Source organism: Crassostrea angulata, chromosome 2, assembly GCF_025612915.1.
Source record: "Crassostrea angulata isolate pt1a10 chromosome 2, ASM2561291v2, whole genome shotgun sequence".
In the NCBI taxonomy this organism is placed as follows: Eukaryota; Metazoa; Mollusca; class Bivalvia; order Ostreida; family Ostreidae; genus Magallana; species Magallana angulata.
The window spans coordinates 48,921,881-48,937,596 of record NC_069112.1 but is presented as its reverse complement, the minus strand read 5'-3'; the positions used below and the strand labels follow the sequence as shown (position 1 = coordinate 48,937,596).

The following is a 15,716-nucleotide window of genomic DNA, read 5'->3' as shown; positions in this document are numbered from 1 at the left end:
GGTTTTATGTTCATCTTATTATAAATAATGTATACCTTGTAGTAAACGGATTTTAAAGCGCGTAAATAAATAGAAACATTTTAACAAGAGCTTGGACTTTGGGTGGTTGTGTCAGGCCTGTCTGTTTCATAGCTGGCCACTCAGCCATTGCTCTTTGAAATCAACAAGATTTAACTGGCTTTTGAGCTAAGACTACGCAATCGGTGAATATTTCGCTTGAAACCAGCGTCATTTTTAACTTGTTTTGACGCAAGAAATAGATAGCTACGTCCAACCGAAATTCCAAGGTCTTGTTAAAATGGTTCTAATTAAATCCAAATTACATGATTCACGTGTGTTTGGTTCACGCGCACGTTTACATAACACTATTGTATAAAAAAAATAAGAAGAATTAAAAGATTTTAAAAGTATTTATAAAAATGTATCTAGCTTGTTAAAGGTAGTTTCAAAATGTTTAAATTCGATAATCTAGAGTATAGTATATGCCATTTGATAATTATACACTATATATATAAGATATAATTTGGAATTTTAAAGTACCCGCGATTTACATTTGCATATATCGGGCTATATGATACAAACGAATTGAGTACAAGCGTACTAAAAAATTTTCTTCAATCATAGGTTTACGTTGGTTTCAAATAATTGAACAAATACGATATCATCTCTATAAATAATTAATGAAAAAATAATTGAGATTGAAGAGTTTATTTGATTCTTCAAACTTTTTAAAAAATCGATATGCAAATCATTTTGCTATTTTTTGAAACCGACTTCATGCGTTGGCTCTAATGCAGTAACTAACCCCGTTGTTGCCAGGACGAGGTCTGAGATTCAGAGGATCTTAAATTGTTTACTTGATGAGAAAAATACAGTTCATTTTGTTATTGAAACTAAAAAGCATCGATCGCATTTTTACAGAAAATCTTACCTTGGTTTGTAAGATAGATGAAAACGGTGTATTGTAATTTACATTTTGCGTTATTATTTTTCGCGTTGATCCCGACGCGAAATGTAATAACGCAAAATGTAATTAAAGGGGGTTTAATTTTGCATTGTTATTACATTTCGCGCTACTAAATTGCTTTCCCTTTTAATTCATAATGATTTACATGTTACATGTTACACTGTCTGCGAAGCAACATGACATTCTCGATCGCTAACGAAGCCGTGTACACATGACGTATATAAAGTAGAATTATCAATATTTATTTAACTGATAATCACATATGTATTTTAAATCGGAACCCGGGAGAGAGCAGCTGGGTTCATATTATCAATTAAAAATAAATTATCTTGGGCTTTTTTTGTACAGTGTATTTTTTTTTAATGCATGTGTACAAATCGGATTGTATTTTACGGTGAATTGCACGACTTCCCCAGAAATAAAAAAAGAAATCTACGGTCGATCATTAATTACATATGTAGGACTGCAGCAGTTATCCTCCTTGACCGAGAATGACTGTTGGTTCATATAAAAAAAAATATACAAAACTTACCTGTAGTCTGTTTAATTAATTATTAGTAATTTCCAAAAAATTGAACTTTGGACTTATTACTTTCAAATCACAGTTAAAAAAAATGTAGATAACACTAATTAATACTTTACATGTAGTACATTGAACATAAATTATATTAAAATTACTCATAACTAAATAATTTATGAAAGACATTTCATTAAGCAGAGGAAGGGTTGTGCATGGGATGGGAGTGCATTGCTATTAGATCAGCGTTAGTTTTCACGCTAAATAAGTTTGAACTCCATGCCTGATGTTATAATTCCCAATGAGATATATATGAGTTCCTGCAGTAATTTTGAAATCGCCCTTGCCCTTTGTAATTATAACCCTTATACATATAAAAATTTCTCCCAACTTTTAATAGATCGGTACAATATTCATCTTTACTGAATCTTAAATATGGACATTTTTCATGATGCAGAGATGTAGAGAGGTAAACATAATCATATATAGATTCTGAGAAGTGGTTTATATCTCAGAGGCCCATGGACCTTCAAGGTAACCTGAATTGACAGGATCCATACAAATGCTTTTTACTGATAAGAATACCGTTTTCATTATTTTATTGGTTAGGTTGCAATAATAGTCAGACGTTATTTTGGTGGAGCTGGACTATATTCAGAATATTGTAAAATTTGTGAAACATGTTGTTGTTGGTGGTGGTGGTGGTGGTGGTGGTGGGGGGGGTGATGTCCTTTTAAAGTTAGTGTGTTTGGGGTGGGGAAATTGATGGGAGGTGGTTGTTGTGATTAAACTACAGGGAACAGTGCCTACCCCACATACAGTCAAGCAAATTACCTTTACTTTACAGAAACAATCAAAGCATTTTTCCACTCAATTTACAACAATACCCAACTTCACATAAGATCCTTATAACTATTCTATTACAACTATTCTATTACAACTATCCTTACAACTGTACATATATTTTGGAAAAGAAATCTATGCTCACCAGAACCACTGGCAAGCTCTTAGATTATTAGCTATATGTCAAGAATTGGAGAAAAAAGATTTTTCAGGATTTTAAAAGCATTTTTACCATATCATATATGGTCAATTTTGCCCTATACCCTAACGGTAACTCCAGCACCTTTTACCCTGGGGCAACGAACTTCATAGTTCTTGCAAAGCAACTAAAGGTGCCCATGGATGCACGCTCATTGAAATGTTGCTTTCATTCAGTTTTTCGGATCCATGCAAAGGAAGACAGATTAAGATTTTTAAATACTGTAAACAGATTTATTTTCGCCTCGTGTTATTTTCACCCCTCTACACATGAAAACGGTTTCGCCCTGTCTTGAATCAGCCCAAACACAATTGTATTAAGGAGAGATGTAATTAGAAATTTGAGTTCGCTCAGTCTTAAATTCGCCCACTGACAACGAGAGTGAAAGGGGCAAAAAAAAAAACGGGGCGAATTTTTCCTTGTATAGAGTAATTTGTGCATTTTCACAATTTGATCTTTAAAACTAATTCCAGAACCTAATGAAATGAATTATAAAAGCGCACAAAGACTATTTTTATACACCAGGTATACCATTGCACATCAATAACCTACCATATTGCTTGCATACGTCTTCCTCCCCCCTCTTATTAATTTTTTTTTTTGATTTCGTCGATCCTTTTTGATCTCATGGTTATCTCTCTCTCTCTCTCTCTCTCTCTCTCTCTCTCTCTCTCTCTCTCTCTCTCTCTCTCTCTCTAATTTATTAAACATTGATAAAGATTCAATGTCCGAATAAAAAAATGCCTCCTTTTATATTACTAGTAGTTCATAAAGGCGATTTTCTCTTTGAGATAAGAAAGTCATTGTCAGGAATAGACCGTCATATCAATATACATATCAAAAGGTCAGTTCATCCATATACAACGAAAGATAACAAAATTACCATTAACGTGGAAATCAATATGACCCGATTCCTAACCGCATTAACACTTGCCATATTTTGCCTCGAATTTGCAAGTTGTGAATTGACTCTCGAAAATGTGTACGCTGAAGTGTTAAGTCTACGCACTGTGGTGAAAAGTATGGAAGAGAAACTGCTAGTCCAAGAGGTGCAAATGGGGGAACTAAACAAAATAATTAGTGAACAGCGGGATCTTCTGGACCAAGCAAGGGCAGAAAATAGGGAAAGTTCTTGGGAGGTACCCCATACCGAAGAGGGGACGAAGACGAAAGAATTTTTAAGAGGTCAACAAGAGGGAGTATCTGTTTCTGACGTCATTTCAAATAATACGTCATCATACTTCACACACCATCCTCAAGATAAGGAACCAATAAACGGAGGGCACAGATTCCACAGAGGAATCGATGGCTTTCTGCGGCAAGGTCTGCACGATTAGAACACTTCGAATCAAGATTTATACTTTACTTTACTTTACTTGTACAATTTGTACTTGATCGGCCATTTCCGTCAACTATTGCTTATATCTCTCGTTCCTGAGATATTGACCGTGGGCCAACCAATGGAACTCGATCTTCTTCCTTTTCATTAATACTAAATCTATTATTCCCAATGCACCAATAGTATCGCGAAACATGTACCTAATATTATGAAAACATGCGTTGCGGAATCATTGACAGGAATGGTGAGAAATTTCTATCATGAAAATGCGAAGGAGCCAATCGAAAATAAAACATGAATTATTCATAAGAACGAGAAAAGTTCAGCGAGTTGACCCATGGTCAAAAATCATTTGCGAGACTGACCTTTGGTATCAAACGGTACTGATCGGCTTATAACGAGACGTATATATTAAATAGTCTCTCCTCTAAGAAATGATGTGCGAGTAAATAATGTGTACAATAGTTACGCGCGAATTATTGGTAGTAACATACCATTGATCAGGTTAGGCATATGACCATGTTGCATAATCGTAAACAATCGTTACCGATTCGTGGTGCGTAGTTCTTGCATCTATTAACCTGGAATCTTTGCAATGCCGATTTCCATAAGAGCATAAGACTTTCAAACGTAACTGTTACGATCGACTACTTCCAAAAATTGACTCGACGTTCTCGTGCTGAGTTAGGACGGTGGATCAGGGCAGTTCATGAGACAGGGGCAATGTAATTGTCAGTTTTAACATTTTGTAGGTGCATGTTAAAAAGGGGAAATATAAATGCAATTGTAACGTGCATGGTCTGTGAAATTGATGTCTTGTTTCTTCATAGAAAATTGACCTTATGGAATTTTAAAACTAAATTTTGTTCTTTTTTGTTACAGATCGGCTGTTGGATGTCTCCACGCCGCCGCCTCCAAGCAAAAACACGTCATCTGTCGTGGCTTTCTATGCTTATTTATCCACAACACTTGGCCAGACAGGTCTGGGACCTGATCACACCATCAAATTCGATGTCGTAAAAACCAACCAAGGGAATGGCTACCACTCGGGATCTGGAGTTTTCATTGCCCCTCAGACCGGTTTTTACGTTTTCACATGGACAATTAGAGTGGGCTCTTACGATCACTCGTCCCCTAATTTTCATTCCACTGAAATCGTCATCAACAATAATGTTTACGGTAGTTCCTACGCGCTCGCCATTTCTGACAGCAGCAGGGATGATAGCGGAACCGGAACTGTAGTTGCGCATGTCAATCAGGGTGATGACGTCTACATCAAGACTCATTCTTCCCACCACGGAGGTGGTGGCATTCTGAGAGAAGGAGTTGGCAGATCTTCATTTTCAGGATGGAAACTAAATTAAATTAATGCATTGATTTACAGGTTCAATAAACAGGTCGAGACCACTATATTTTGTGACGTCGGCATAAATTTGCATACTAAATTAGCCATCTGTTTACTTTTATCGACAAACCAATCAGGTGAATGAGTTGCAAGGCATTGTGGGCTACTACAAGTTTCAGTGTATACAAAGCGTATTGAAAATATATACCATTTTGAACTGTCCTTTGGAAACTCATTTTGAATGATTTTTCAGAATTTATGAAATTAATATGGACAATTATGTCTGAACTTCAATTTCTATCCTCACATTTAAAAAATATTGCATATGAGGACTTATATCAACCTATTTAAATACCCCATTGTCAATGTATAAATGAAGGTACGTCCTATAGAATTAGAAGCAGTGAGTACCGTTTTTTCACGTAATATCCCATATTTAGGACAACATTTTTAGAATGCGCTTTGATATTTTCTTCAGGTACATTCATCAGAATGCTTAACGGACAAAATACTATATGCTGCACAGCTTGCGCTTCTCCGTTTGTATATTTGTGCATTTCTACTACCGTGGCTATCCACGTATGTTAAAAATGTACAGTTACCTGTATTTATTTCTAGTGCACAATGATAAAGTCACCCATACTAAACAGTGCAGGTTTTTTTTTTTATCAAAACCTGTTTGTACTTGTATGCGTATGTTTGTCAGTCGTTTGATACTGATAATTTTTGAAGCAACAATTGATCAACTAAAACAACAGTATTTTTCAAAGTGAGCATGGAACAAAATTAATGGTACGTAATCTTTCCTTTTTTACCTTCTAAAGTAAAAATCAAGATGTACAAACATTCCGGCAAGCAATTAAATATTGTGAATAAAACAGACAAAAACACGTGCGTCTATGGAATCGTAAACACGTTGTAGACCGTCATGCATTGCAACTCATTCACTGGATTGGAGAATCTGTTTGACAAAAATACTGTCACGTGTTAAATAATGTTATCCATATATGGTAGTGTACCCGACCTGATAAACTAATGGCAATTTTTTTTTCCTTGGTTGAAAATTGAACTTAGAAATCAAATGAAATGATCACTAAAATCTATCCATTAAACCAAAAAATCAAAAAGTTATTCCTTCAAGAGAAATAAAGCAGAAAGTATAAAATTCAAAGTACTAGAAATACTAATAAATTCAAATTAAGACTTGATATAATTACGGTTAGTAACGTTTAGATATTAATTATACTGTGTGAATCAATGAAAATATACTTATAAATAATATACAGTATTCTAAACACAATCACTCTTAATAAAAAAAAATGGATTAAGCTCTCGTGCAATAAATGAAAAAAAAAATAGTTTACTTATCTAGTCCTGTGTTGTACTAGAGTGACGTCATCATGCATTGATAATTTTGCATGCACTGATATAAAAAATAAGCTTTTTTTCTGTTTCACATCATGCACTGACATAAATTAAGATATGCAAGTAGGTCAATTAATAGGTGGCGCTGCTACGGAAATGCTGTTTTGCACCAATGCTTTGCAACAATGACAAGTTTCTGTAATTTCTCTAGAAAATGTATGAGATCGCGCTTGTCAATCTTCTATTACAAATGTTTGAAAATTAATATACGTGGAAGCTTACTTACATTTTTATGCGTATATGCTTCTAAACACGAACACGAGTTTGAGTGAAAATTATCAGTCAATATTTACAGAAACTAAGTTATAAAAATATCTCACTTGAGAGATGCTTTATCTCACTATATCAATCACGTGGGTAAACTTTTCTTAAAAAGTTTAGTTTTAATATATTCAATTTGTGACAATTTTGAACGATTTCATATATTTGTCTTTATACATGTAGATCTAAAGTTTAGATCTAATTTCACCTACAAATTCAACAGAGATCAATTTATAGCCGCTTTAAACAGGTACTAGGGACACCCGTTCGATTAAACAGAGTGTAACGTGATTAAAAATGCCGAGGAAAGAAAACTCTTATTTTTATTCGAAGTCCCAAAACTGCCGCGTTATAAAGAAAAAAAAATGTTTTGAATTCCTTTCTTCACTATATAACGATTTATCGACTAAGAAAATTTTAGTCGATGATCGGCGTGACCGAGCGATAGTCGAGTACTCGAGTACTCGTTGACATCCCTAATCTAAACATGATTTTTTTTAAAAAATATATGTTGATTTGTTAATTAGAAAAATAGTTGCCAACGAATTTGCTGCAGGCACCTACGAGCCATAGAAAGACCTCATAAAATCCAAACGTTTACTTTACCTACAGTACCTACATTCATTTGAGAATCTAAAAGAGGCCGGATGGGGGGCGGAAAGGGTTATCCCCTGAACGATTCATTTATCAAATTCAACGTGAAAAGTACCAAAAATAGGCATCCAAAATTTAACCCTTAACCTTCCGCAAACAGAATTATTTCTCAACCCCCATTGTGGAGATTTTCAAGATCTGCACATGTAGATATAATTACACGATTTCAGATTTTGGTAATCTGGATTAATACTGGGGTCCGCAAAGATTATGACCTTGTACATATCAATAAGAAAATGAAATAGTCCAGCTTTTATTTAGGTTGTGGATTAACGCGAGATTTACTGGTATTAAATACAAAGTGTTATTTTTTGCTCTCCATTGAATATACTTTACATGCACCGTCAATCAATCAAATCTTGGGATTAAACATTCAAAAGGTGTTTATTGAAATTCCTATACATTGTACACATGATCATACCTAGTGGTCACTTGAAACCATCGAAATCGGGATTTATACAAAAATTTCTAAAATGTACGTAGATTCTTCGCTCATTTTTTTTTTTACTATTAATCATTTTCCTTGTCTTCGTTAATAAGTACTTTGCATATAACATGAAGTACACTACATTTACGTTTTTTAAGTAATTGCAAAATATTAAAAATGAAAGATTTTAAAGCTGGGTATTAATGTTGTTCCCTTTTTTTAAATACATGAACGAAGACTTTTTGAGGAAGGTAATTATATAAGAAAAATTTAAAACACATCATGTTATACGAACGAGAGAGAGAGAGAGAGAGAGAGAGAGAGAGAGAGAGAGAGAGAGAGAGAAATAATCCATATTGGTAATTAATCCATTAAGAGAGCGGGATTGTCGTGGCCATTTTTTAAGGCTATTATATTAATTTTACCTCCATTAAGCGAAGAGTTCTGTATAAAGAAATAGGAAAATGTTAAAATTTCAAAGCTGAAATGTTTGGATAATTTCTTCACCATAGAATTCTTATTGTCCAAAATATCATATTTATAAGTTTATTTCACATCTCATGGCTAATTTGACGATGTATTTCAATCTCCAACAAGTTATATAATAGTATCATTTTGTCGTAATATTTCATAATCTATGTGGACGTCGTCCTTTTAGTAAAATCATACTTTTAAACATTCAGTCTTTATAGATACAGACTTCCGGTCTTCGTGTGTTCACGTATACATGTTTTTGACAAGCCTCTTTAGATTGCATATCATTGGGAATAAATAATGACCAAAAAAATTTAATATCCGATAAAAATTAATTCTCGATCGCAAACGAATGTTTATATTTCCATGAAATAAAAGTAAATAAACGGTTACGAGTAGCCTCACTTAAGAGGTAAAGTTTAGTTGCGTCGTCATCGAACACACTTATCCGCAAACTTGACTGGATTTGGTTTGGTTACTAGAATTCTAATAACTAAATACGTTTGCTTTAAATATTATATATTTTTAAAAGAATATTTCCTATAATGACACTACAGTATTTCTAAAAAAAAAGATTGGCCTTATTTCAGATGTTCAGATTTCAAATGGATTTTGTATCACTGTATTATTCAGAACTAATTTAATTAATTCTGTGGAAAATGTTTCTATATTTGGCGAAGATTCGAGTGCATGCAAAGATCCCAGTCATTAAATGGCATTTTAAATCTCTGATATTATCTCAACCCTAACTACTGAACACACGTAAATGCTCACAAATGTTCACTCATAATTTATATCCATAATCTTTCTCTATTTTTTCTTTTTTTTTCTCTTCTGACAATAGAAAATCGACAACAAAGATGCACAAGGTGGATCGACTAGTGTGGGTTCCATGCCTATTCGTCCTCGTGGTGTCCTACTCCGTCAACGACATGACGTCTCTATCAACTTCGCTGTTAACAAACTATAACAGGAATCTGCGACCGGGCACGGACCAAAGCCAAGTCACCAACATAAATGTGAACATCTTCTTCGTGGGCCTTCAGGAGTTTTCGGAGACCACTGGTCTTTTCGCAGCGAGGCTGTTCTTTATGATCATGTGGACTGATGAACGACTCGCATGGACACCGGCGTCACATAACGGGGTGTCCTCCATGCAGTTCTCTCAAGACTCCATCTGGGTTCCACAACTCATCCTGACAAACCCGTATTCGAATTCTAAGGACTTCGGTGGGGACAAGTTGCTCTTAACGGTCACCCCACAGGGCCTTGTACGCTGGTCAACACTGGAAGTCATGGAGAGCACGTGCATGGTAGACATCACAAAATTCCCTTACGACCAGCAGGGCTGCGCAATGAGCTTTGCTTTCTTGGGGTATTCGTCACAGGAAGTGAATTTCAATGCAAATGGCTGCTTTTTATCCATGAGTAGTATGGTGAAAAACTCACTCTGGGAAATCAGCGATCAGGCGGATCTGAGTATAACTAGCCCCAGCGGAAGAAACATTTTGACAGCGAGGTTCAGCTTCTCGAGGAAGTCCGACCCTTACACGATAAACATCATTTTCCCGATGGTAGCCATTGCGTTTCTACACATCACCGTCTTCTTTCTCCCGGCGGACTCCGGGGAGCGGATCGGATTTTCGACGACCATTATTCTTTCCATCACCGTGTACCAGACAATCGTTAGTGACAGTCTACCAAACTCAACGCTCCCAAGCCTCGCTTTCATCTTGTACAAACTTTTCGCCGACTTCCTCATCAGCATAATCGTGCATACCCTTGTTGTCGTCAGTCTTTCTTTCTACTTACGAGATGATGGCAACCCTGTTCCAGGGTTCCTCGCGAGGTGCGTTCGGTTTCCAAAGTGTAGGCGACGAAATAAAAAACTACAGGTACAACCTGCTGTCGATCCAATAAGCGTGATTAATAAGTCAAACGCTAAAAAGGACACCCTTTTAACGGATATGACGTCAACATGCAACGAAGAAGTGACATCAGAAATCACGTGGAAAGATGTCGGCAAAGCATGGGATACCATTGCACTTGTCATATCAGTCTTTGCAGTTTTGGTTTCCAACAGTGTGTATTTCGTTTTAGTGACATAACTTATGATAATAGACTATTTCTATGTGTATTTCCTAAATATCCAAAGAGTGTGAAAAACTTATCATTTTTATTATTTAGTGATTCAAAGCTTAATTATAATACGTTACAATGTTTTCGTAATATTCTTTACATCAGTATTTAATAGTTTTTTTTTAATTTTCTACAATGTGTAAAAATTCTCAGGGTTTTTTCTTCAGATCACATGAACCGAGGGTTCGTCCGTCGGTCTATCTGTAAACTTTTTATATTTTTGACTTCTTCTCTAGAACTACTGGGTGAAATTTAATCAAACTTGGTACAAAGCATCCCATTAAGAAGGGAATCTTAATTCTTAAAATGAAGGGTAAAATCTTTTTTTTTTTTTTTTTACATGAATATGATTGCATACGGTGAAAATAGGGTGTGTGTCTTAAATTATCGTCTTCTCAGAATTACAATATTTACAATTTGCAATATTTACAATATTTGCCAATATTTACACAAAAGTTTATATTTATATAATAATGAATATTCTAAATTTTAAAATGGTGACCCAGGGCTTTTTGTGGCCCCAAAAGGGGTCCAAAGTTTAACATAGAAATATATAGGGAAAATTTTTAAAATCTTTTTCTCAAGAAAAACAATGCTAAAACTTTTGAGATTAATATGAAAGCATTTGTAAGATAGTGAATTCTGAATTGTTAAGATCGTGACCCCCGGAATAATACTGGGGCAGTAAGAGGGTTAAAGTTTAAGACAGAGATATAAATATAGGGAAAATGTTTTATAAAATTATATACTGTTGTTCAGGTGAGCGATGTGACCCATGGGAGAGTTAGTCCGAAATATCTGACGATTTCCTGGCATTTTTTTTTTAACAATTTCGATATTATATTTGCCATGAAAATTAAATATCCTTGAAACGGATAAGCAATATGACGATTTTCTGGACTACAGGAGACGAGTCTATCAAACCCAGAAATAGTCAATTGTGTCCATTGAATACAGAAAACTCCTTTTTCAACATTAAGAATGGTTTTTTTTTGGGGTGGGGGTGGGGGTGGGGGTGGGAGGGGGCTCTGAAGTGTCGGGTACTAGGTATAGGGAGTATTTGATATACAGACTCTGCGATTAATTTTTTTTGAAATTAATAAAACTTAAACAACATTGATAGAGACTTTGAGTGTACGTGTTTACGACTTCACCCATTTCTCACGCTCTGGTATTTTTATCATCACATCTCATAAAAGACTGCTTCTATATTCAGATATAATTACATTTGGTTCCCCATCTTTTAAGGTAGACCCAGTGGCTTTTGTGTCCGGTTCTTATTTTACACAGCGTGATGAATTACCGGTTATAGTTTTGAAAACATCAATAAAGATGGCATGGCATGTATTTGATTTTAAGTACTGTACAAGTACTGTTCGGTGGCTTTAGTACAAATACATAGCTCATATGTTTCGAAATGAGAAGAAAACAATAAATATATCAAAAAAACATGGTGGAAAATTATTGCCGGAAAAAGGGGGGGGGGGGGTACTGCACTCTTTTCTACGGTTTTGCCAGCTAGGACCAAAATTCTAATATATATCATAAAGTTTGAATGAGTATATACTTTTTAGTGACTGTTAGATTATGTCTATTTGGTATTTTTCATTCCCCCCCCCAATATTTGCAAAAAAAACAAATTGTAAAACTAAATCAAACAGTATGGGGGGATACATATTCAAGAGACTATAAAACAAAAACTAGCTGGTTAATTTAGATCAACTATGTATTTTTGTTAACGAAATATATAACACTAATAATAATTTTTAATAAAAATAATGTGTAAACTGTATAGATGTTGAGAAATTTCCAAAAATATGAAATTTAGTGATTTTTAGCTCACCTGAGCTGAAAGGGGTCGAATATATAGAGTAAATCTTTAAAAAATCTTCTTTTAAAAAACTAATCAGCCAGGAAAGCTGAAACTTGTGTGGAGGCATTATCAGGTAGTGTAGATTCCAAGTTGTGAAAATCATGACCCCTGGGGGTAAGGTGGGGCTACAATGGGGTCGAAGTTTAACATAGGAATATATAGAGTAAATCTTTTAAAATCTTCTTCTCAGTTACTAATTAGCCAGAAAAGCTGAAACTTGTGTGGAAGCATCCTCAGGTAATGTAGATTCAAAATTGTGAAATTCATGACCCCCGGGGGTAGGGTGGGGCCACAATGGGGGTCAAAGTTTTACATAGGGATATATAGAGTAAATCTTTAAAAATCTTCTTTTAAAAAACTAATCAGCCAGGAAAGCTGAAACTTGTGTGGAAGCATTATCAGGTAGTGTAGATTCCAAGTTGTGATAACCATGATCCCTGGGGGTAAGGTGGGGCCACAATGGGGTCGAAGTTTTACATAGGAATATATAGAGTAAATCTTTTAAAATCTTCTTCTCAGTAACTAATCAGCCAGGAAAGCTGAAACTTGTGTGGAAGCATCCTCAGGTAGTGTAGATTCCAGGTTGTGAAAATCATGATCTCTGGGGGTAGGGTGGTGCCACAATGGGGGGTCGAAGTTTTACATAGGAATATATAGAGTAAATCTTTAAAAATCTTCTTTTAAAAAACTAATCAGCCAGGAAAGCTGAAACTTGTGTGGAAGCATTATCAGGTAGTGTAGATTCCAAGTTGTGAAAACCATGATCCCTGGGGGTAAGGTGGGGCCACAATGGGGTCGAAGTTTTACATAGGAATATATAGAGTAAATCTTTAAAAAATCTTCTTCTCAGTAACTAATCAGCCAGGAAAGCTGAAACTTGTGTGGAAGCATCCTCAGGTAGTGTAGATTCCAAGTTGTGAAAATCATGATCTCTGGGGGTAGGGTGGTGCCACAATGGGAGGTCGAAATATATAACACTAATAATAATTTTTAATAAAAATAATGTGTAAACTGTATAGATGTTGAGAAATTTCCAAAAATATGAAATTTAGTGATTTTTAGCTCACCTGAGCTGAAAGGGGTCGAATATATAGAGTAAATCTTTAAAAAATCTTCTTTTAAAAAACTAATCAGCCAGGAAAGCTGAAACTTGTGTGGAGGCATTATCAGGTAGTGTAGATTCCAAGTTGTGAAAATCATGACCCCTGGGGGTAAGGTGGGGCTACAATGGGGTCGAAGTTTTACATAGGAATATATAGAGTAAATCTTTAAAAATCTTCTTTTAAAAAACTAATCAGCCAGGAAAGCTGAAACTTGTGTGGAAGCATTATCAGGTAGTGTAGATTCCAAGTTGTGAAAACCATGATCCCTGGGGGTAAGGTGGGGCCACAATGGGGTCGAAGTTTTACATAGGAATATATAGAGTAAATCTTTAAAAAATCTTCCTCTCAGTAACTAATCAGCCAGGAAAGCTGAAACTTGTGTGGAAGCATCCTCAGGTAGTGTAGATTCCAAGTTGTGAAAATCATGATCTCTGGGGGTAGGGTGGTGCCACAATGGGGGGTCGAAATTTTACATAGGAATATATAGAGTAAATCTTTAAAAATATTCTTCCCAGAAACTAATCAGCCAGGAAAGCTGAAACTTGTAGTGTAGATTCAAAGTTGTGAAAATCATGATCCCTGGGGGTAGGGTGGGGCACAATGGAGGGTCGAAGTTTTACATAGGAATATATAGAGTAAATATTTAAAATTCTTCATATCAAGAACTAATCAGCCAGGAAAGTTTAAACTTGTGTGGAAGTATCCCCAGGTAGTGTAGATTCCAAGTTGTGAAAATCATTTTCCCTGTGGGTAGGGTGGGGCCACATTTGGGGGTGTTAAAGTTTTACATAGGAATATATAGAGTAAATCTTTAAAAACTTTCTTCTCAAAAACTAATCAGCCAGATGATTCTTTATAATTGTTAAGACTTTGGCTCCAGGACAATTCTTCGGCTTCACAAGAAGGTTCAGAGTTTGATGTAGCTTTATATTCCATATATAAACATTTGTTAAGGATCTTTTTGAGAACTACAATACTCAACATGTGAAATGACTATAAAATCACCCTGTTAGAAAAGGGACTAATGATGATAAACATAAGAATATCCAGAGGGGAAATGGATTTTATTTATACAGTCAGGATCTACATGTATATTGTACATTGTCCAGATTGTTTGTATTATGACTCCATTAAGCTGATTTTATCATACCTATTGTTCCTCAGGTGAGCGATGTGGCCCATGGGCCTCTTGTTTTGTTGTTTTTGTTGTTTTTTTTTAAAGCTGCGTGAAGAATGAATGCAATATTTTTTGCATATTTTCTGTAGAAAATCAGTAATACTTTTTTATTTAAAGACTGTCATTAGATTTTCTTAAATTATAAGCAAATATAATGTATTTTGGAGCATAATTTAATAAATAACTAGTATGAGATCACGCTTTATTGTGTTAAAATTTCGAAATGTTTAAAATTTGAATTTTGGGGCATTGTGTGCTGAAGCTCAGTGTAGGAAAACAAACGTGCAAAGGTATAAATAATTTGGTCTCTTTAGTAAGTTTATAAAGTGTTTTAGCTGTTTAAATTAATAATAGTGTCACTTGACACAAAATTCTAAAACACTGGGTCTACCTTAAGAGAAATTTTCATAACTTTTGTCTATTCAATCTGCTCTGTAGTCCGAACAGAGTATCTAATTTGAAAAATTACAAGTATAGTTTCACCAGCAGATATTGATAGAAATAAGTCTAGTACAGTATATATCTAGCATTTGCATATGCAAAATTTGGTCAAACATTTCCAAATAGAAATTTCCACTGTAACAGCTAGGAGCTTGGGACTTTTGGTAGTTGTTTCAAACAACAATGTGACGTAGGCCTGTCTATATCGATTCGTTGTTGACCAATCAGCCATGGCTCTTTGAAATCAACAAGATTTGTCTGGCTTTTGAGCAAATTTAAAACTATGCAATCTGTGCATCAGTGTCATGCTACTGTATATAATTACTTTTCGGTTATGCTATAAGACACGCCCATTTTGTGTCGCTCATCTTTTATGATTCGTTGTGTTATCACAGACAAAGACAGTTAAAAATGTAAATATTGAAATAAATCATACATTTACATGTATGTGTGTACGGTGTAACCGTAAGGCTCCAAAGTTCGGCATGCCACACTGATCAGTCCGATAGTCACGCCAAAGTCCGATAGCTTG

General features: G+C 35.1%; 2 protein-coding genes across 2 annotated transcripts; both read left to right on the top strand.

The window, feature by feature from the left end:
- The first annotated feature begins 3,362 nt into the window (after positions 1–3,362).
- On the top strand, positions 3,363–5,313 carry LOC128173814 (uncharacterized). Its single transcript, XM_052839483.1, has 2 exons — positions 3,363–3,849; positions 4,748–5,313. Exons 1-2 carry the CDS (start codon positions 3,429–3,431, stop codon positions 5,227–5,229), a joined length of 903 nt encoding a protein of 300 aa, XP_052695443.1. The 5' UTR covers positions 3,363–3,428; the 3' UTR covers positions 5,230–5,313.
- A 2,569-nt stretch (positions 5,314–7,882) lies between these two features.
- Positions 7,883–11,594, top strand: LOC128173809 (acetylcholine receptor subunit beta-like). The gene is made up of 2 exons (XM_052839475.1): positions 7,883–8,025; positions 9,296–11,594. The coding sequence occupies exon 2, from the start codon at positions 9,312–9,314 to the stop codon at positions 10,557–10,559; it is 1,248 nt and encodes a 415-aa protein (XP_052695435.1). The 5' UTR covers positions 7,883–8,025; positions 9,296–9,311; the 3' UTR covers positions 10,560–11,594.
- Positions 11,595–15,716: the final 4,122 nt, after the last annotated feature.